General features: G+C 37.8%; 3 protein-coding genes across 3 annotated transcripts in view; all 3 read right to left on the bottom strand.

Annotated features, from left to right (window-relative positions):
* Positions 1-254: 254 nt before the first annotated feature.
* Positions 255-9,854, bottom strand: nim1kb (NIM1 serine/threonine protein kinase). Its single transcript, XM_023276460.3, has 4 exons — positions 8,635-9,854; positions 8,035-8,336; positions 5,385-5,653; positions 255-1,794 (listed from the first exon to the last, which is right to left on the bottom strand). Exons 2-4 carry the CDS (start codon positions 8,306-8,308, stop codon positions 1,036-1,038), a joined length of 1,302 nt encoding a protein of 433 aa, XP_023132228.1. The 5' UTR covers positions 8,309-8,336; positions 8,635-9,854; the 3' UTR covers positions 255-1,035.
* Positions 9,855-10,049: 195 nt separating this feature from the next.
* On the bottom strand, positions 10,050-19,318 carry LOC111572694 (coiled-coil domain-containing protein 152). Its single transcript, XM_023276451.3, has 8 exons — positions 17,955-19,318; positions 17,347-17,452; positions 16,517-16,585; positions 16,035-16,099; positions 14,336-14,471; positions 12,664-12,791; positions 12,269-12,370; positions 10,050-10,961 (listed from the first exon to the last, which is right to left on the bottom strand). Exons 1-8 carry the CDS (start codon positions 18,015-18,017, stop codon positions 10,839-10,841), a joined length of 792 nt encoding a protein of 263 aa, XP_023132219.1. The 5' UTR covers positions 18,018-19,318; the 3' UTR covers positions 10,050-10,838.
* Positions 19,319-19,458: 140 nt separating this feature from the next.
* The window catches only part of ghrb (growth hormone receptor b), a 30,034-nt gene continuing 26,722 nt past the window's right edge, over positions 19,459-22,770 (bottom strand). Inside the window, exon 9 of the mRNA XM_055019313.1 lies at positions 19,459-21,471. Within this exon, the coding sequence (XP_054875288.1) occupies positions 20,635-21,471 (837 nt within the window). The 3' untranslated portion in view covers positions 19,459-20,634. The remainder of the gene's footprint in view (positions 21,472-22,770) is intronic.

Below are 22,770 nucleotides of genomic sequence, written 5' to 3' on the forward strand. Positions count from 1 at the left end.
TTCCGGTCTCAGAAAATGAAAAAACTGACCTTTTTTTCGTTTCTGTCAATTTTATTTTTTGTATTTTTAAACGAAAATCAAATAGCCACTCGTTTTTTGTTTTTCAATACCCGTTTCAGAACGGAAAATCCAATTACCGAAATATACACGGACCATTGAAGCTTTTTTCATTTTAGACGCTTGGCTTTGCAATATTTACTGTGCACCCCGTGAAAAGATCAAATCAGCAGCAAGGACTTACAAGAGAGAATTAGTTTAGAAAATGGGAGCTTTCTTGGTTTATTTAACTCACATTTTATCAACTTAGTGGCTCCAAAACACTCACACAAAGTTACATTTAGTCTTTAACTTCTAACTACATACATACCAAACATACCATACATTTATTTCCTGTGTGCTTTTATTTTTTATTCTTATCGTGTCGGTCTGGAACAGGTGCTACGTGCATTTCACTGTGTGTTATGCTATGTATAATTGTGTTTGTGATAAATAAAGGTCTTGAATTTTCAGCGGTTATTTCCTGCATCTCGCTCCTTATTTGGATGAAATTATCCTCAACCTCCTAAATCCTGGCGTCCACATATGTGAACACGTATTGTTTTTTTTTCCAAAAAGAGCTTGTTGTTCCTAATAATAATAACAATAATAATAATAATAATAATAATAATAAAAACAACAACAATCTTAATAAAAATATAAATATTATAAATACAATAGTCAGATATTAGATATTATCCGATTACTATATTTATTGGTTGCTCCTTGTCCCAAATACTAGAAGAAATCTAAAATGCAAGCCCAACGAAAGCTCGGGTCTTAGGAGGTTAAACAGGTTTTACCTTTTATAATAGGCACTTTCACAGACATCTTAGGCTATCCCAAAAAAGCTGCACTGCAAGTCATCAAACTGTAAAACCTACAAGTCACTTATTCCATAAGCGATGTAAAATGACAAATAAAAAAGGATAAATAAATAGCTCCTATGTGCTACATGTTGGTACAAAAAAAACAAGAAATTTGGTATAAAAATTGTGCTCATGAAAGCACACAGAACTTGGAGGTGTGACGGAGGCCCCTGTAGGCCCGGAGTCCCTCCCTCTTGGGGTCCCTCACCATCCCTCGGACCACCGGCAGGCAGTCGCAGCCTCTTCGTTTCTGGGCTCGGTGCAGCAGGATGCGGTAAAGTCCGGTGACGGGGCTGCGGCTGTCTTTGAGCTGGTTGTTCCTCAGGTGCTCCACGGTGACACCTAGCTCCTCCAGCGAGCCCCGGATCTCCTCCTCCACCTCCTCCTGGTCGCTGGGCTCCAAGCTCCCGGGGCTCTGCGGGGGGCTCGCCGGTTCCGGGGGCACCAGCGCCCAGGGGAACTCCACCGGCAGGAGCCAGTCGCAGCCCAGCATCTGGTCGACGGCGTAGCGCTCGGAGGGAGCCGCCTTCAGGATGCCCTTGATGAGCCTCTGGCAGGGGCCGGGCACCCAGGGGGGCACGGTGTAGGAGCACTCCATGATGCAGCGCCGCAGCTTGCCCATGGTTTCGGCCCTGAACGGCATGGTTCCGGTCACCATGAAGAACAGCAGGACGCCCATCGCCCAGATGTCCACCGGGGGTCCCAGGTAGCAGTCGTCCCTGAAGAGCTCCGGGGCGGCGTACGGAGGCGACCCGCAGAAGGTGTCCAGGGCGTTGTTGCAGTTCGACACCCGAGTGCTGAACCCGAAGTCAGCCACCTTCACGCAGCCGCTGATGGTGAAGAGGACGTTCTCCGCCTTCAGGTCGCGGTGGATGATGTTGATGTTGTGCTGCAGAGAAGAACAGGATGGTTTTGCTAAATACAGAGCAGAGGGGACTTTTCTTTCTGCTGCCAAAGGAAGATTCCCTAAAGTGTTAATGACTAGAAAGGGAACCACTTTAAGCACAAAAAAAAAAATCTTTTATCCATCAAACTGCACGTATAACAGCAACGTTGGTTATAGTTTAACCCAGAGGTAGCTCAACAGAAAGTTCTCTGGATGTTGTTGATGTTTGTGCTGCACAGAACAGATTGCAAAGTCATGAACGTTTCTTTCTGCTGCTACAGTTTCATTTATTAAAGATCCACAGCAAAGATCCCCTGAAGCCGAATGTTGAGGATTAGAAAGAGAGCATTTTTAAGCACAAAAGTCTACTTTTTTCCCCATGAAACTGCATGTTGAACAGCAGCATTGATTAGTTAAACCCAGAAATAACTCAAAAAGTTCTCTGCTTTCAGGTTGCGGTGGATGACGATGTTTTGCTGCAGAGGAGAACAGACTGGATGGTTGTACTAAAAACAGAGCAGATTGTAAAGTCATGCACGTTTCTTTCAAAGCTCCAACACAAGATCCGCTGAAGTTAGTGTTGACGATTAGAAAAGGAAAGTTTTTCAGCTCAAAAAAGAAACTTTTTTCCATGAAACTACACATATTAAAGCAATGTTGGTTACAGTTAAACCCGGAAATAGCTTAACAAAAAGTTCTCTGCTTTCAGATTGCAGTGGATGATGTTGATGTTTGTGCTGCAGAGAAGAAAAGATTGTAAAGTCATGCATGTTTCTGTTTCTACTGTTTTATTTATCAAAGCTCCAAAGCAAGATTCCCTGAAACCAAGTGTTGAGGATTAGAAAGGGAACCGTTTTAAGCACAAAAAAAATCTACTTTTTTCCATAAAACTGCATGAATTAAACCCAGAAGTAGCTCAACAAAAAGTTCTCTGCTTTCAGATTGCAGTGGATGATGTTGACGTTTGGCTGCACAGAAAAACAAGAAAAGATGGTTTAATATTTCTAAATTAAACTAAGTAGAATCCTCTGAAGCCAAGTGCTGAGGACTATAAAGTAATTTGACAAGCTGAAGTTTATAAAGCACAAAAAAATGCAGGTGAAGTTTCTTAAAGATGTACTTTTCCTTGTGAAACTGCACGTATAAAAGCAGCATTGGTTACAACAAAATATTCTTGTGGATGATATTGACATGTTGCAGAGAACTTTTTGTTGAGCTGCATACAGTGTGTGATACTGTCAATAAACAGCTTCATTCAGTGGTTTTAGTAACTTACAACTCAACATGTTTGCAGATAAAACATTTTCCCTCAGCTGAGAATCTGTATCGCTCATAAATAATCGTCAGGAAATGATTTAGTCAAAGGAAGACGCTTCTTACAGCTGATTTAAATGCAAAACTCTGAACAGAACCTGCTCTGCATCTTCAGTTTTGAACTGAAAAAGCCGTGAGATGTCTTTAAAAGCCTAAAAGAGAAGTCCAGCTGCTTCCTACTGAAACTCCTAGGATCATCATGACCTGGATGACTGAGAATCTACAGACATTTTTAAGCACAATATCTCAACAAAATCAGCTGGAAAGTGAAAACAAATACAGCTAAAGTCTCTTAGAAGTGGACTTTTCTTCTTTGAACTGCACTGCAAGCATATAAGCAGTGCTAGTTACAGTTAAATCCAGAAGTAGTGAAACATTTCATGAACTGGGTTACATAACTTCATAATAAACTACTTAAAGTCTTATTTTTGACATTTACAGCTATCTATGACAGGTTAAACATGCCCATGACAGCTGCCGTTACTGACACCTTTTCTACAGTAACAGTGTTGACAGTGAGTCATCAAACAAAAACAGGAGTCTGAAAGCGAAGCAGCTAATTCCACCGTTTTATTATTTGCATGTGTATTTTCCTACTGCGACATGTTAAAAAGTGCATCAGTGAAAAAGGCCTGTTGCTGCTTGTCTCTTTGCTGGATAACTCGGTGAGAATAAGCTGCTGTGTAAATGTTTGGCGGCTGTTGGTGCAGAGGCAGTTACTGTAAACAGAAAGGCACCTGTTGCTATTTAACTGACCACAACGATGATGAATTCAACTGAACTTTTCATAACAGTGTGTTACAGTTCAACCTAGCATAAGTTTGCATAGAGCTTTGATACTGTACGGCTACACAAAAATTGAAAAATGCTGCTTTTTTTTTTTTTTTTTTTTAAACCATTTTTCATGTCCGAGACAAAATAAATCTAGAAAAGAATAAAAATGATCAAAATAATTCTGAGTTAACGCACTATTTTATTAATTGTGTTGCAGGTCAGCATTCCTCTGCATAATAAACTCTCCAAACTATAAAAACTGAATAAATAAATAAGAAAGTAAATAATTTATCAAAAACTATTCTTTCAAATCCTTGCTTATGGGCAAATTTAATGTGTTTTTTAAACCTTTTTTCAATGTCCAAGACAAAAGAAAACAAGAAAATAATGAAAATTACTAATATAATTTTGAGTTAGTGCCCTCTTTTATTCCTTTTTTAGCTTGTGTTGTGTTGTGTTGACGCACTTTGGATAAATGTTTAGTGAATTTTGAACTATTTTTCATGTCCAAGGCAAAATAAATCAAGAAAATATTGAAAAAATCTAATCAAAATTAAATTAAATTATGGAAATAATTTAGAGTTAGCACCATATTTTATTTGTTTTTAGCTTGTTTTGCAGGTCAACACTCCTTTGTACGACAAACTCTCCAAACTAACTACGAAAACTGAGTAAATAAATAAGAATTTCCCTAAAAACTTTTCTTTTACATACTTGACTTTGGATAAATGATTTGTGCATTTTTAACTATTTTTCATGTCTAAGACAAGATAAACTAAAAAAAAATTATGAAAATGATAAATATAATGACGAGTTAGCTCCCTATTTTATTTGGTTCTAGCTTGTGTTGTAGGTCAAAGTTCCTCTGAACTACAAATTATCCAAACTATCAAAAATCATTTTCCTAAAACTGTTCTTTTACGTACTTGATTTTGGATAAATTTAATGTGTATTTATTTTTAACCCCTTTTCATGTCCAAGACAAAATACATTAAGAAAATAATGAAAATAATTTTTAAAAAATGAGTTAGTATCCCATTTTATTTGTTTTATGTTTGTGTTGCAGGTCAAAATTCCTCTGCACTACAAACTATTCAAGCTACCTATGAAAACTAAAGAAATTATCCTAAAATCTTTCTTTTAAGTCCTTGGTTTTGAAAAAGTGTAACAAATTACACCAAACATGGTTGTTTGCAGCTATCTAAACTATTAAAAAAAATAAACCTGAAATTCAAGTTTTAAGTCCTTAGTTTAGGATAAATGTGATAAAGTTTAACTTCTGAAACACCAGATTTGTAAAACAGCTTTCTTGTCAAGAAATTAAACTTTTTTTGCTTTTTCCTCCATGTTATTTTCTTTTTTCACCTATCTTAAATCAAAAGCTGCCACTGTTTAGTCACTTGTGCCTCAAAAGTGTTTGATTTTAACGTAACTGATGAAGAAATGAGCTCCTTAAAGAAAAGAACAAACAAAGTCCAGCTCAGAAGTGTTTCCTGGTCACTCACCATGTATTTGATGGCAGACAGGACCTGAGCGAAGGTGATCTTGCTGATGCTGTCGGACAGTTTCCCCTCGTTGCAGATCCGGTTGTGCAGGTCTCCTCCTCCTGCGTACTCCAGGACCAGGTAGAGGCGGCTCGGCGTTTCCACCACCTCGTACAGTCGGACCACGTTGGGATGCTGCAGAGACTCCATGCTGCTGATCTCTCTGGAGAGGAGACGCTGGGCCTGAGCATCCAGCCTCATCCTGTCCAGGATCTTCAGGGCCACTTTGTCTACGAGGAGGACGGAAGAGGAGACGGAGTTAACAACAGATAACACCAGAAAAAAGATGCCGCTCAGGATTTAGCCATAACAGTAGAAGCTGGAAGTGGAAAAGAAGTCGAAATGTTTGCTGAAACGTTTGGTAGATAAAAAAAAAACATTTAATAACAGTATTTGTAACTGATTAAAGTAATATTTTCAGATAAAATATCACCTGGCTGGATTTAAGGATTTCATACTTTCCTATTTCATCTTGGGTAGGGTTTAGAGTTCTGGTCAGACAATTTAAGCATTTTAATGAAGTCTAGAGGTTTAAAGTCATAGTTATTGTGCTTTAAGGTTAAGTTGACATCATTTATCAAGCAAAAATTTCCCAAAATTCTCTGTTTCCAGCAAATTGAATGTAAGAATTTCCTCAGTTTTACAGTTTCTGCACAAAACAAGACATCTGTCGACGTCATCTCGAGCTCTGGAAATCTTGTTTACAGTATTTTTTAGATATTTTCAAGATGGTCATTAGTATAACAGATCTTAAAACCAATGGTTAGTTGCATTCTACATTAGATTTAACATTTTATAGACTAAAACATTCAACAAAAAAACAAGTGGAAGATAAAACTGTAATGTAACTGTAGCTGCATCTTTACCAAAGACTAGAAACCGGACAAATCATGAGGTTTAAAGTCCGGTTCTAAATGCTTTACTGCTATATGGTTTGGGGTTTAATTTCAAATAATTATTTTGTTTAATTCTTCTTTAATTCTTAATTCTCTTTCAGACTTATCAGCAACTATATCAGGTCAAGTGCATATGCAGTATCCAGTGAAAAAGAGTGCAGTCCAGGCAAATTGGCCAACTGATGGTCAGTAATGACTGAAACAAACAGAATTTACAGCTCTGGGTCTCTGGTTGGGTTTCTCTCTTAAATTTGGGAATATTTGTTAGTTTAATTCATTTAATCCTTTGTTTAAAAAAAAAAAAAAAAACTAAAATGGCTTGAAAATGGACTTGCATAGTGACAACAGTGTGCAGTATGCACCACTACAAATAAAAAAAAGAAAGGTAAGAAACACCAATGGACAATGGAGAAAGGTCATGGGAGGAGGTTAATCATCTAAACTGGAACTGAACCTGCCATTGATGTCTTTAGGCCTGGAGAAGAGCAGATATTTGCTTTGGTAATTTTGTAAATTTAACCTTTCTGGAAAGATCTGAAACCCCAAGAAAATATTCCTTGAAATGTTACATTTCTAAAGGAGAGAAGAATGAGGGGAAACAGATCATGTGAGGAGGCTAGAAGCAGACTGGTCTCACCCACAAAAATCCAATATCTTAATCCAATATTTTATGGTCTAGATTTTGGTGTGAGAGTGGTCTAACCCACAACCCAAATATAGCCTTACAGTGGAGTGTTAGACCATTCTGGAAAACACAAAACTTTGAAGCCATTTTTCTCCAAAACGACAGACAGTGGGTTAGACCACTCTGCTTCCAAACCCTTCCAGCCACTTTTGCTTGATGCCCTCACTTTTACTTTCATTTATTTACTGCTTAAATTTGTTTATTTTATCCTTTATACATACTGCATAAATGATGCTTTGTCCTCCTCTATTATCATCTTCTGTTGCTATGGTAAACTCTGTTCTGTTTGTAATTTGTACAACTGAAAAACACATTACAAGAAAGATTGGAAAGTTCCCTTTTGCAAAGTCAGAAGACGGAGCTTTGGTGTGTTTTGGTCTCAGTTTTAGAATGGAGTAGAATCTGAGCAACAACAAAAGTGTGTTGGCTATGTTTGAAATTCTTCTTGTGTTGTTTAACAACCAGTTTAACCTTGGAGAACCAACCTCTGCTCACCTCTGCTCTTAAGCTACTAATGAGGTGTTCTAGGAAGATCTTTTGCTCATAGAGGAACGCGGCTAAATACCGAGCGACAATTATGTAAGAAAGGATCACAGGCATTGGTGAAGGAAGCAGAGGTGAACCAGGGACTTTATAGCAGTTCTAAATGATTTAAAATGTATTCAAATTCTGAATTTTGGGTTGAGCATGGACATTGTTTCGTCCAGTTTTGAGTCTCTGTACATCAGATATAGAAAGATGTTTCACCATGCTGAATGTATCATGAAAAACTGACCCAAAAGTTGTCGAAAGTTCCATAAAACGAGCTCCACATTAGACTTTTTGAGTCATTGCAGACAATTTGAGTCATTTTCGAAAAGATTTTGTGAAGTTTTGAGTCTGTATATCAGTTGTAGAAAGATGTTTCAACATGCTGAATGTATCTTCCAACACCTAGCTCCTCTGGTCACTGTTTCTGCGTCATGCTGCATTTATTTTACAGATCAAGTAGGTTTCTTTTCCTCTTAATATCTCTAATTTGTTTGTGTACCTCTAGTCAGAGCGTGAAAGGCCAGTTTGACCCTGGAGAAAGTCCCGTAGCCGATCTCCCCGCGGACCTTGTAGAAGCCGACCCTGCGGCCGATGATCAGCTCCTTGATGGTCTTCTCGTCCTTGCACATGTCGACGGTGAGCTTCTGCAGGGGGGTGAGGCGCAGCGGGGGGTCGGCCTCCTCCTCCTCAGGGCCAACATCGGAGCTGTCCGTCAGGCTGTAGAGGCTGTGGTGGCACTTGATGCTCGCCACCTGGTACTGGCCTCCAGGCATTTCTGCAGCTGGCTGAGGACACTGGCATCTTCAGGAGGAAAATACGAGTCATTATCAGCTCAGAGCTTGTAAACGCAGGAGCATGCATGCACAGGAGAACACGATAAAACCAAAAATACACTCTAAAACCCTAAATATTAGCACTAGTGAATGCAATCTTGAGTCTTTATCAACCAATGGAACCTAATTTTCTTGATCTTCTCTTCAAAACTTACGTCTTCCATTAACATCACACCACAAAAAATGCATTTTGTGCACATTATATTGGAATTTTCTGGAAATTTCAGAATGAAATGACTGCAAATAACAGGGTAAGTTTGTCTTACCAAGTTTCCAAATTGCTCTTCTGCATCAAAACATGGCTGTAGAGTCCATTGCAAGAGATATTTCTTCGTTTGGCCCCTCAGGACCCAGAAAAATGCTAAAATTGCTTACATGCTACCATCACAGCGTCCCTCTCGTTCCTCGACGACTGTGCAATGAAGGCAACAACACATGAGACGGCAGGCAGGGAGGGGGCAAGTCTGCATGAGCCATTAGTTAAGTGAGAATCTCTGGCCACACCTCGATCTTTTCCTCATCGGCGAAAGACGAAGGCTTAAGATGGTGTCATGAACTCTAATCCTGTGTTAATTTAGGTCCGTCCCAATCCCTTCAAACAACTAGCGACAGTTCACGGCCACGAAAACGAGGCCAGAAACCTCACAACAGATGGGAAACAAGCATAAATATTTGTATTTTCGGCATCAGAATGCAGATTTAGCATAAGACACTTCTGCCAGGTGGATGTCTTGTGTTATGTAGCAAAGGTTAAATGACAGGCTTTTCGTGAAAATGAAACGTTATGCAATAGTATTACCCAATGTTCCCATAGAGATTAGCTCTCTGTCCCCCTTTAGACGGTGCCTGTGCTGGACAGATAAAGAGATTAGAAAACATGAGGTCAAGACCCGGCCGGGCGGAGTCGCTTCATTCAGGTGTGTCGTCCCTGTGAGGAGCAGTGGAGGGAACAAAAGACAACAAAACATTTACACGAGGGCAATTAAAGCTGCTTTTGTTCGTGTAAAACGCAGGTGTACTTCTTGAATCACAACCAGATCAGTACGTATATGATTCTAGCTGACTAACTTCTGATCAATCTACCTGTTATTTCAGCTCTAAATTCAAATCAAGTGTTGTTTTGGGTAATTTAGTAAAAGATATACTTCCCAGTGACAACAAGATTTCTATTCAAGCAATTAACTCCAATAAATCTGCTTTTTTTTCCCCAAATTAAACAAACAGAATAGAGGTTTAACTCAGTCTGCAGGTGGATTTTGTTTCCTCTAGACAAAGCAAGGCAACTTTTTTCCACCTGTTTCTAGTTTTTGTGCTAATCTAAGCTAGCAAACTGATCGAAGTAGTATGAGAGTCATATCAGTTTTTGTTTTTTTAACTCTTGGCAGAAGATCTGGACAGAAAGATCCACAAAACTCTTATTTCAAAAGGTAATGTAAGCCTCGCACAGTTCACAGAACATTTTTCAAGCTTTCAAATACTGATTTTAGCCTTCAAAACTTAGCATCAACTGGCCTCTACATCTGTAAAAAAAAAACAACAAAAAAAAAAATGGCCTCTACATCATAAACCAGAATTTCTCAGGAATATCAGTCCAGAATGTCTGTATCAGTATAAATGTTCTCCCTGAAGACAATTTACAAGATTTCAGCAGCTTAGAGATGAAATCAAGTGTTGTTTTGGGTAATTTATTAAAAGATATATTTAGGCTAGCAACCTCATGGTGACAAGACGACTTCTAATCCAGCCAATAACTCCAATCAACCTGCTTATTAAACAAACAAAATAGAGGTTTAATGCGGCCTGAAGGCGGATTTTGTTTCGCAGTAACATGACAGTGATATGAATTTTCACTTTTTAAACTCTTGGCAACAGATTTGGACAGCAAATTCCCAAAAAGCTATTATTTTAAAAGGCACTGTAAGCCTCACAGTTCACAGAACATTTTTCAAGTGCTTAAATACTGAGTTCTGCTTTCAAAAATTATTATCAACCGAGTTCTACACCATAAACGACAAGAACTGTTAGGGAATATCAGTCCAGAATGTCTGTATCAGTATAAATGTTTTCCCTGAAGACAGTTTAAAAGATCTCAGCGGCTTTGAGCTTGAATTCAAATAATCTTAACAGAACAGGGGAATTCAATCGTAGTAAATTACTTCTCTGAATGAAAAGAGATAAACAGTGAGTGGGATTAGCCTTCCAGCGATGCGATTCATTCAGAAGTGTGCGTCTCCCTCATCTACGCCTCCCCCTCCCTCCCTCGGTCCGTCCCTTCCTGCAGGCGTCTAATTGGATTAAAGCCTTAGACAGGAATACAGCATGTGTTTGAATGTTCTCTCTGCATACCGGTCACCTGCGAGAACGGCAGATCTAGTCATGCAGAAGCACCTGGACAGTTCAGCAAATGTTCTGCAGGAAGTTCAAAACTCCAACGAACATTTCAGGTGGTTCCTCTACCTGCAGCGACAAACTAGAACTTCCTCCTCTTCAGACGGCCGTCCGTGAGGCTGCGCTGATTCTCTTCCAGCTCTTTGATTCTCTGACGCAGAGCAAGGATCTCCTTGTTTTTCTCCTCCTGGAAGAACTGCAGCTTCTGAAGAAACACACACACAGAATTAATTAACACAGACACGCCTGTTTCATGAGTTTACTTTGTAAAATAATTCTGTTGAATGTCTGATTGTTCAATGTCTGATTTTCACTGGTTAATTTTCAAAGATTTTTTATTTATTATTACTTTTGTCAGATTGAAATTATTTCTGTGACCATTGTGGGTTTTTCTTTCATTAACCGAGGGGTACCAACAATTTTGTCCGTGTGTATATCTGTGTACAGACTGAACATAAAACCACATTTAGAGGTTCTACTAGTGCATGTAATGTTAACCCTTTAAGACCTACCATTGTGCAACTCTGCCAGGACATATTCTTACATTTTTAAATACTGTAGTGCAATTTTTTGGAATATTTTTATTTGCTTTACATCAATATAACTGTTCTATCCTAAGTTTTAATAATATGTATTGACTTATGTCGTAACTACGACAACAAATTCCTTTAAAGTGCAATAAACCCCAAATAAATGAAAATCGTTTGTTTCACATATATTTCAAAATACAGAAAGTGCACAGATGTATCCCTCAAATTTGTAAATGTAAAAAAGCTGCACAATATCCCGTGGTCTCATTTATAAAGACTTTTATGTGCGCTTTACTGTGTATTTTTACAAACCATCACTGCAACGAAAAAGCGCTGTGAGACCTGGTGTATATGTGAGATGTTAGTCTAACTCCCCAGATTTTATATGCAGAAAGAATGATTGATCTATCTGACCTGGTTTCAAATCTACCACCAATCAAACATGAATATGCAATCGTAGCGCCTGCGCTATGCTAGGCTCTATAGGGCAAATTCCTTGTTTTGATAAACCTAACCCTGAAAACTGGAAGAAAACGCATGTTAACCTTCAAAAAAGTTGACATTTCTGGCAGTTTTCATTGCAGACTTTTTATGCAAACATGCTTGGTGTGCAGAAACAGCTCATGTCTATGTTTTGGATCACTGAAAGGCCAAATTAAAGAGCAGAACATGAGGCGTAAATTGTGTCCGAGTGTCCAGTTTGGCTGCTAAAGCTGACTAAGCATGCTGGGAGGCTGTCTGATTACTTACTTAAGAGTGTGGGGACTAACAAGATGAGACCTCCAGCTCAAATCTGCTGCACTTTGCTCAGGTCTAATTGAAGTTTTTAGGTGAAGGACACAAACTGATGAAGCCGAACCGTCTTGCAGTGTCAGGTACAAGGAGTATGCTAGCGAACACTTCTATTTTAAGCTACAGGTTGATTACTGAAGCTTGTTTTAGTTAGATAAATGATGTAAAATGTTGCATGCGGGTTGCTCACCCTCTTAAAGACACTCTGTGGTAAAGGGTTGGAACCATGGTGCTGCTGCTGCTGCTGGTTCAACTGGGTTGTGCTCTGAACTCTGGCTAACTTCGCACCAAACTGCAAAAACAAATAGAGAAAAACACAGATGAGCTTTTAGTACAGCTGGAACCTGACACTCAAAAGCAAACCATGAGGCTTCTTCTTATCTCACAAATCACTCATTTACTGTTGTGTTCACTGGCAGACATTATCTTTCTGTAGCAGGTTGATATCAGCTGCTTTAACCTTAATTAAACCTGAGTTTTATGCAAAACCCTTGTTAAGCTACCAGCTTTATAAAACAGATACGTACAGATCACAGTTTTGTAGAAAAAATATCTTAACTACACTGTTTGTAGCTTTCAATTCACCTCCATCTGTAACTTCAGCAGCTCGCTCTGCCTCTCCCTCTCTTGATCCTTCAGCTTCTTCTTCATCTCCTCCAGATCCAGATCTTTTTGCTCCAGCAGCCTCTTTATTTCAGCATCTTTAGCTTCCACTGCAAATAAAATAAATCATAACTACCAGCCCTAGCTATATTTCAGGCTAATTAGATTACACTCTGATGCTGTAGAAGTATGAGATCTTCAGGACTTTTTTGTGGTGAAAATGTCATTTGGATAATGTTTTACTGAAAAACTACATTTTGCATTAGGACTCTGGAGCTGTAGAGATGTTCACTTGTGTATATATTGTGTCAGTTTTCCCTGAAACATCTTCTAAAATTAACACTTTCATTAATTTTGCTCCAGTGTCCCCCTTTTATTACACCAGCTGACTTGGTTGGTAAAATCATGTGCTTGAGGGCTCTGTAACTGAACTTTTGAGCCCTTTTTCCATCTCAAACCACTAAAAAACAATCAATGAACAAAGCAAGAAGCTTAAAAAGACCAAAAATTGCTCTAATCTCACGTTTTCCATGAAAACTCACACTTTCATTCATGTGCTAACATAACAGCACAAGGGTTTTCTAATCATCAATTAGCCTTTCAACACCATTAGTTAACACAATGTAGCATTAGAACACAGGAGTGATGGTTGCTGGAAATGTTCCTCTGTACCTCTATGGAGATATTCCATTAAAAATCAGCTGTTTCCAGCTAGAATAGTCATTTACCACATTAACAATGTCTACACTGGATTTATCATTCATTTAATGTTATCTTCATTGAAAAAACTGCTTTTCTTTCAAAAATAAGGACACTTGTAAGTGAACTTGAACTTTTGAACGGTAGTGTATATATATTATAACTCAAGGAAAAACAATTGCAAATACAAAATTTAACAAGAGAAATTTGGGATGTTTAAAGGCCATAAAATTCATAGCTTCCTAAATTAAAATGGTTGTTTAAACAGTTCTTTGTTACGCAAAAATATATTAATCTTTCCATTAACTTTGACTCTCCAAGAAAAGCATCCAATTTTACAGTATTTACCTGTATTTTTCTGGAAAAAACTGCGCACTTTGGCTGTATTTTAACAGTATTTTAAGTGTCTCGATACAGTGGAATTACAAGGCTGAATTTGGTATCAAAAATTCCCACTTCTAAATGACTTTATGTTGAGCTAAAACTATGCAGTGCTTTTGTAAAGTGTTTTAATGCACATCTGAGCTGGTGTCAGTGCTTAAAAATGAACAACTGTAGATGTGAGTTGCCTTTTTGCATCCTAAACTTTATCGTAAACAGAAACTTTTGAATGGTGGTGTAGGTGAAGCCTGCAAGATAAGGTCACTACTAACTCTAATCTGGTTTGTGGTTTGGCAGCATCTTATCAGGCAAGGATTGTCGCTGACAGAATAAGTTTCTTATCTGCACAGACAACCAACACTCCATTAAACTACACACTTGAGCTAGACACTTAGAAATGCCTCCATGAAGGACCAACTGTCCCATTTATCGGACACTGCTTGGATCCCTCACATCCTGCTGCCCTCATTCACTTAACGCTGATGTCACAGGTGACGCTGGTTGTAGTCTGCCAGGCTGCTGTGGGTTTACTGGATCTGGGCCAGAGTCTCAGTGTAATGTGTTGAGGTCTTACGCTGATTGAAACTCCCCCGCTGCGCGTCATCCACTTCAATCCGACACTGTCGTCTTACAGCCTCCAGCTCCCTCTGGTGTCGGTCTTCTTCTGCTCTCAGTTTAGTGACCAGCTGCTGAACTTCAGCCTCTCCAACCTGAAAACACCACAGACGTCACCACACATTAGAGACGTACCTGCAATGATGGGAATATTTTACACAAGAATCATTATTATTAATTTCTAAGTGACTACATGTGTAAATAAATAAAATACATGAGCTCCCACACTGTGAAAAACACGCTAAAAAACATGGGAATACTGTAAAAAAAATGGGAAAATGATGTTAAGTATCTGTAAAATAATGTCCATAGGACATTCTCCCAGAAGCTTTGTGGCTTGTCAACATGCAGTTTGGTAAATTCCAGTCTGGCTTTTTTATGATTTGTTTTCAACAATGATGTCCTCCTTGGTCGTCTCCCATGAAGTCCACTTTGGCTCAAACAACGACGGATGGTGTGATCTGACACTGATGTAGCTTGACCTTGGAGTTCACCTTTAATGTCTTCAGAGGTTGTTCTGGGCTGTTTTGTTACCATTCCTATTATCCGTCTCTTCCATTTGTCATCAATTTTCCTCCTGCAGCCACATCCAGTGAGGTTGGCTACAGTCCCATGGATCTTAAATTTCTGAATAATATGTGCAACTGTAGTCACAGGAACATCAAGCTGCTTGGAGATGGTCTTCTAGCCTTTACCTTTAACGTGCTGGTCTATAATTTTCTTTCTAATCTCCTGAGACAACTCTCTCCTTGGCTTCCTCTGGTCCATGTTTAGTGTGGTACACACCATGTCACCAAACAGCACAGTGACTACTGTAACCCTATAAATAGGCCGACTGACTGATTACAAGTTTGTAGACACCTGTGATGCTAATTAGAGGACACACCTTGATTGAACATGTCCCTATGGTCACATTATTTCCAGTCTTTTCTAGGGGCACCATCATTTTTGTCCAAGCCTGTTTAATGAGTTTATTTTTTAAAATAATTCTATTGAACCACGGTTGAAAAGCAATGTCTGATTTTCATTGGTTAATTTTCATAGAATTTTTATTTATTATTATTTTTGTCAGATTCAAATTACTTCCGTGACCATTGTGGGTTTTTCTTTCATTAACCGAGGGGTACCAACAATCTTGTCCACATGTAGATAAATAAATAAATAAATAAATAAATAAATAAATAAATAAATAAATAAATAAATTTGTTTTTAAGTTTGTTTTTTACAGTCATGTATATTGCTAAATTTGTTCAGAGATTTTATGAGATATTTTCTGTAGTTTGAGAAAACAGGAAAACCTGTAAAATAACAGTTGAAAGAATTATGTACCACTTTTCAATCCTTAACACACATAGTTTTTCTTTCTAATAACAGCAAATATTTGTAAAATAAAAATATTTTTGAGATTTAAATACAGACAAATAATTTTGCAGTCCACTATTGGAAAGGAATGAAAATACAGATTTCTGATGTGGATATTATTTACAATTTTAGCCTGTATTTTCAGGTTAACATGTAAATTAATACTTTTTCTGTGATTTTACAAGATATCATCTGTATTTAAAAAAAAAACAAAAAAACTGTACAATGACAGTAAATTGTTTAAAAAACTACTAGAATTGATCATTCTCTGTGTACACTCCTTCTTCTGTTCTCACCTCCACTGTTCTCTCATTCTGTCGTTTCAGATCCGTTATTTCCTTCTTCAGTCTCTCATTCTCCACTGAAACATGAACAATTTTGTAATATTTACATGTTCAAATGCCTTGTAGTCTTTCCACATAATTAAAAATATGAACACTGTTAAGATGATGCAGTTTTTTTTAGTGTATTGTTAAGATTTAGGTCTTGTTTATTTTCTCATTTCTTGTGTTTTTAAGTAGTCTTCTTTATATTTTAATGACAAATACAATTCCACTGTTTGATGTGTCACTCATCAAAATTTAAAAGACATATTTTCACTCAGAAACAACAACTATTAAACCTACAGGTGGAATATTATTTATTTTTTATATATTTTTCCCATTCAGTTTCAGTTCCCATTCACTGGACCTACTCTTTCCTGCAAGCAAAGTCAAAAGGGGTGATTTTGTTATTATTTTCCCATGTATTCATGAGTTGAAGAGGTTTTTGTGGTTACCTCTGAGGTTGCACTGTTCCTGCAGAGTCTGCTGAAGTCTGTTTACTGTGGCCAGGAGGCTGTTTTTCTCTGCAACAGGTTGATCAAACAGAACAACTTCTCACGGTTTGTTCGACTGTTATTAGATTCCCAAACATGTGCACATGAACAAATAGAAATAAATACAATGCAGGTCAAAAAGTTCATTCAACCATTGAATTTTCACAGCTTTTTTCTCCTTCTTTAACCTATTTAACACTACAAGTAAGCAATAAACTCCCTCATCCAACATTTTTCATCAAGATTAATGCAAACACTAACTGTATAAGCAAATAATATTCACATTTGACCTGGCACAATAAAGTTACTGAGTAATTTCATGTCATTGTTGCTTTAATTCCAGTTTGTTATCAATCTCAACCATGAGGTCAATGTAAGAAATGCAGAAAAAAGATCAAACCAGTTGTTAAAGCTAATTTAAATGTGATATAATCATACTGAAGCAAATTTCTATTAAAAAATAATGTGAATATGACTAATTCAGCTTCCAAGCACTTGTTTAAGTATTTTTATTTCACTTTATTCAATTCAAAATAGCTTTACAAAATAAGAAATGTCTATAGTTGTTATAATTCTTAATATATCAGCCAGTTCCATCTGTAAATGTGTACATATTTATTATTTTTTATTTCAAAACAGAAGAAAGTCATGACTGTCTTTTGGCAAATGCACCAGCAGATGGAGACAAACACCTAATTATCACCACTGGACTCTTAAATCATAGAAAAGTAACATTTATTGTCGTAATAAATGTTAATAATAAGGGTTTGGATATAAAACCATAAACTTACCCTCCATCAGACTCTTCTCCTTGGTCAGACTGAACTTTGTGAGTCTGTTGGCGTCCTCCAACGTGATCTCCAACATGCTGTTTCTGCCATTAACCTCTGTGATTTTCTGTTTCATAAAAGAAAAGGCAAATTTATTTAACAATAACCCCGAAGACAAGTTATATGGATGCAATGTACAACTACTGTACTGTGCATTATTGGTCACTATTAGAGTAGAGTATAGCTCAAATTTTCTTCATATTTTACTCGTTCTTTTACTGTATTTTGCTTCTCTCTTGTGTTTCTTCTATCAAAACACAACAGTAATAGCCTCCAGTACAAAACAGGCGAAATGGCAATAGCTAACAAGCAGCTAACATCTATCTGCATAATGACATAAAATTAGCTTATTTTAAAATGTTAGCTTATAACTAAATTAAAACTTCTAAAACCCTCCTGTAATTATCCACATGTGAGGAAAATGTTTCCCTAACTCCTAAGTCACACAATTTATTCTTTAATTTTCGTCTAATTGAGTAAAAAAGACTGAAAACGGACAAACCAAATATGCTAAACTAAGCTAGCGTTAGCAAGTTAGCTACCTAGCCTGCTAGCTAGCTTTACTGTACCTGTTCCAGTTGGCCGAACTCCTCCATAAACCTGTCAAGATTAACGCAGTTTGATTTTATCATCTTTACAGTACATTAAAAAGCAAACGGCCGTTGTAATTATATTGTTTTACTGCTGTAATTTCACAAAAGTGACTCTAAGGACAGCGAGTTAGCTTTTACTGCTGCTAAGTGGCCAAGTGTTTATGCTACACTTAGTTGCTACTAAACTGTGTGCTCCAGTACAGGCTGTTCAGCTCCAACACTGTATGAGGGGAAAAAATCTAATACATCTAATACTAAAGTATAATAACTGCCAGACAAGTACAATTTTTATGTAATTTTTATACTGCAATATATTTCAAAATGCAATTTCTTAAAATGTCATAAATGCCAAATGCAGGTCAATAATTTTGATTAATTTTAATTTTAATTGGGTTAGTCATTTTACAATGACTTATATTTTAAGGTTAAATATTTTTTTCTAACAATATTATTATATATTATAATAATTCTATAATTACTATATTATTATTATTATTATTATTATTATTATTATTATTATTATTATTATTAAGCAGTTTATTTATTCTTGCATATTTTCTGTTTTTGGAGTTTTTAAAGCAAATTCTGGCAATTAACCTTCTAAACTCCAGCAGTTTTTGGATTTTTTTTGTAATATTTGTATTCACTGTAGGTTTGTTTTTCTTATCGATACAAAGTCCTGCACCTCTATGGAAACAGCACAACCATGGCTAGGAGTATACAAAAGAAAAAAATACTTTCTGTGCCGTGTCCCACAGTTGAATACCTTAAACCCTAAAAAACGCAAAAAGAAAAAATTAATTTCTTTGATTTTTTTGATCTATAAATGTTGAAAAAAAAATGGAATCAACATGTACAACATTTTTCCAAGTATCCACAGGTGTTGCCGGTACTAGAAAAACATGAAGGCTCCACATGCTACAGGCTATAGGTTATTAGAGTATTAATTTAATTAAAATGTAATTACATTTCTCACGTCTATGAGCTCTGCACATCAATTTTAGAAATATATTTCACCATGCTGAATGTATCCTTCCAACAATGTGCCTCTCTTTATATCATTTTTGAGCCAAGCTGTATTTGTTTTATGGATCAATCCTGTTTTGTTTTCCTGTCAGTGTCGTCTCTGCTCTGTGAAAACATAGCCTGTCACAGAATATTTGTGTATTTTGGAATTTGTTTAAAAATAATCATTTAATGAGATATGTAGAATAAATACATTTGGCAAAATATCACAATTTCAAGCTTAGATTTGGTTTATTTTTCAATTACAAGTTCAAGTACTGTCGAAAAGTCAAAAATCTGACAATTCTTTCTATTTTCAAGTTTTCTTGTGATAAATAATGTGAATTTTGTATATTTTTAAAGATAACATGGCTCTCAAACCTGTTGTTGGGTTTTGAGGTCCAGTTTTAAAAAGGCACATCAGTAATTTAATCAGTATGCACAAACAAATCAAAAATTAGTTGAGAGACAAAGGTAAATTTCTCCAAATTTTTTATTTGTCCATACTTTGGAATATTTAAAATGCAATAACTGTACAGGCTTAACACTGAAAACCACTGACCCCTGACTTGTAACTTGCGTTACGTGAACTAACCACTAATGAATGAAGAATAAAAAACTTTAACAATCAATGCACTTAAAAAACTAATACTGGCTGAGCATAAGACTCAGCTCGCCAGCTTGAAATATACTGCATTTTCAGAGCATAAGAACACAATATGTGGTAGCATCAGAGTAAGATAAGCATCTATCATACTCAAGTTGATCCTTTTACAAACAAACCGTGCTTAGTTTTTCTTTGTGCTGACATAAGTTGAGTATGAAAGTAAAATAATGAGTTATTGGGTGATGCAACATTTTCATTGTGGCAATGATGATCTTAAAGCCTAAAGAGGAATAAAAACATTATGAAAAGCTTAAAAATGCTGAACTCAAATTTACATAAGGCCTGATTTCATCCAAAAATATTTTTGTATGTGCAAAATGCACAATTAAATACACACTAAGCTGCATTAGTCAGTATTTTTATATTAATACTGAATAAAATGACAACTTGTGATGCGAAAGGTGTCACTTATAGCAACGAAACTATAAAGAAATAAGTTTTTAGCTTACCTGCAATGAATTACAGACGAGAAAACTAGCTGGTGAAGAAAGTGGAACATTTAGCATTAAAGTTAACAGAGACCAAACTGGAGCTATAAGGAGAAAGAATACTGGGATTAAATTCATCAATGTGAATTTGGGGAGCAATTATGACCCCCAGTAGCCAGAAATTGATTATGTAGCTTTAATGAAGACTGTTTTTTATTTATTAGGCGCATTTTGTAGACAGTTTTTGAGTATTGAAAAATTGAGGCAGTTTTGAGCTCCAGCTTTCCCTTTGATTAGTTCTCTTTGCACAACTGGAGAAAAACACGTTTTTGTGCGCCCACTCATCATCCGGTGCTAATTCCAAACATCCAACCATGTCGACTTCGCAGCCCTATCAGAGGACGCAGTGGAGGTCGGAGGAGGTAGAGGTGGTGGCAGGACACCGGCGGACTATTCTAGGCGAGCTGACATTAAGCGCTGGACCCCTCAAAGGTCGACCTCCGAGACTGTCCTGCCTATATAATTGAATCGTCTGTGATTTTGCTCCGCCACTGATTTACGGTGTGATGCTTCCCAAAAGGTCGGGGGTCAGGTAGCCGCCCGGCGTCGGCATGGTTTTTGGGATTATCAGCTGCGGCGCTGGTGTCGAGTTCGGTGTCAGTAAGATGCTGTTCTGCCTGTCAACACCTTCTACCACGGTGTAGACGGGAGCTGGGGGCAGCTGGGACGTGGGGATGGTGTCCGATTCGAGGGATAGTGCAACGTCTGTCTGGCAGGGTTCACTCTGATCTCCTGGGGGTGATTTTGGGCTTATTTTCCCTGCGTTGAGCTCTGAGGTGTAGTCTCTATGATCTGCGTTCACCACAAGGAGCTGAAACTCCTTCTTTTCTTTCTCCTTCTCCATCGTGTCGTCTTTGTCTTTACTTTTGTCGATCTCGGTTTGTTCCTCAGGTGACAGCAGCACCTTACCAGATGGCTTCACCTCGCTCACCTGGGTGTAGAAGGCTTCTTTGGTGGCGACAAGAGGCTCCACATTACTGGAGCTCTCTATTGTAAAGCCTGATTCAGAGGCTGTTGGGCATGAAGGTTCCTTACTGAGGATTTGGTTTGGGATCAGAGGATGGAAGGGCGACGCCTCCGGGTCGCTGGGTAGATCCGGATCACAACAGCTGGCACGACCCGAGTCGTCGTCCCTGAAGCCGATGGAAAGTGGGGAGCAGTTGGAGGACAGTGATCGGTCCATCAGGCAGTCAGTGTCCAAGTCTGTCAGTCTCTCGTTCTGCTCCTCGATGTCCAGATCGATGAACTCCACCCAGGGGTCGCTGTTGTACAGTTCAGGCCTCAAATCAGGAGGACCACCCAGGATGGACGTCAACTCCCGAAGCTTCCCCGTCTGTGGGAGAAAGAAAACAGAGGCGATACTCGAGAGATACCCAGAGGAATCAGTCAAGTTGTTCTTAAGCTTCGACAATCATTTCCCATCAGCAATACGTCAGTGTACATACCAAGATATTTTTTGAGAATCCTGACTGTAAAACATCTCATAAAAGAAGCCAAAAGCACAAATGATCTTACTGGGTTTGCTCAAACTTGTTAGGAACAGAAACCTAAGATAGACTCTAAGAAACAATCTCAGAGATAATCAAAACAGATAAATATTGCATAATGTTTTTTGAGACTTCAGTTGGCATCCCAATACAACAGAGTCAGAAGGAATTTGGTTTGTGGTGCTCAGATAATCACAAACCTCGCTTATGTTTCAAAAAGTTTCTCTCAATCTCAATGCCCCTGTTGAATCAATATAATAAAGTGAAATGAGCTAGATGTTGAACGGTCTCTCTTCTGCATTTTTAGGTGAAGTATTACTTTAAAGGCCTGGACACAAGAGAATCACTTCTGACTCATCAGTTCTTCAGTTCGCTGCATAACGCTAACACACTGCAGGGATAAGGGCAGTACATATCACAGTACAGGACATGCTTCTTGAAGATACTGCCCTTTTATAGCTTGGAATGTTGCTGCTCTGACAGCTGTGCAATAAAACCAATGAATAATATTGGGTGTTATTATATCTGAGTGCTTCCAACAGGGTGAGAATTTACTTGGTACTGAATGACTAATGTGCATGCAGAGACTAATGGACTTTAGAGGAGGCATACCTTGGTTGGTTTCTGAAGCTAAACTTTAACAATCTTTCCTGAACATCTCACAATCATTGGTAGATGCTGCCAGTGCACAGAGAGGCCTCCAGTCACCACCCAGTAAATGCAGTGCAGCAACCCAGACAGGTGTGTAAAAATCTTGTATAGTTATTTTGAAAAGAAACATGAAAAAAGGTGTCTAAATGTCATATTTACCTCAAGTAAAACCTAATGAACTGGACAGATTATTGGTTGCATGTGGAGTTCCAATGTGCAGTTACATTAATCACCCTGAAATACTGGGTTACAGCATACTGTGTCACAGCAGAATTACATGTCTGGAGAAAAATCACTGTTTATTCTTTAAACAGAAGCTCCAAAACTCAGGCTCAGGAGTGGAAAGAGCAGCAGGTGAGATAAATAAGAATCATAGTTGTCAATCAGTCACCCAGGAACAGAAATTAAAGTCATCTTTGAGCCATCAGATCATAATAATGGAAGAATAATTTTCAAAATGACCACCAGCACACTTTTAAGATGCTCTAAGGTTA

The sequence above is a fragment of the Amphiprion ocellaris genome, chromosome 17, assembly GCF_022539595.1.
Source record: "Amphiprion ocellaris isolate individual 3 ecotype Okinawa chromosome 17, ASM2253959v1, whole genome shotgun sequence".
Taxonomy (NCBI): Eukaryota; Metazoa; Chordata; class Actinopteri; family Pomacentridae; genus Amphiprion; species Amphiprion ocellaris.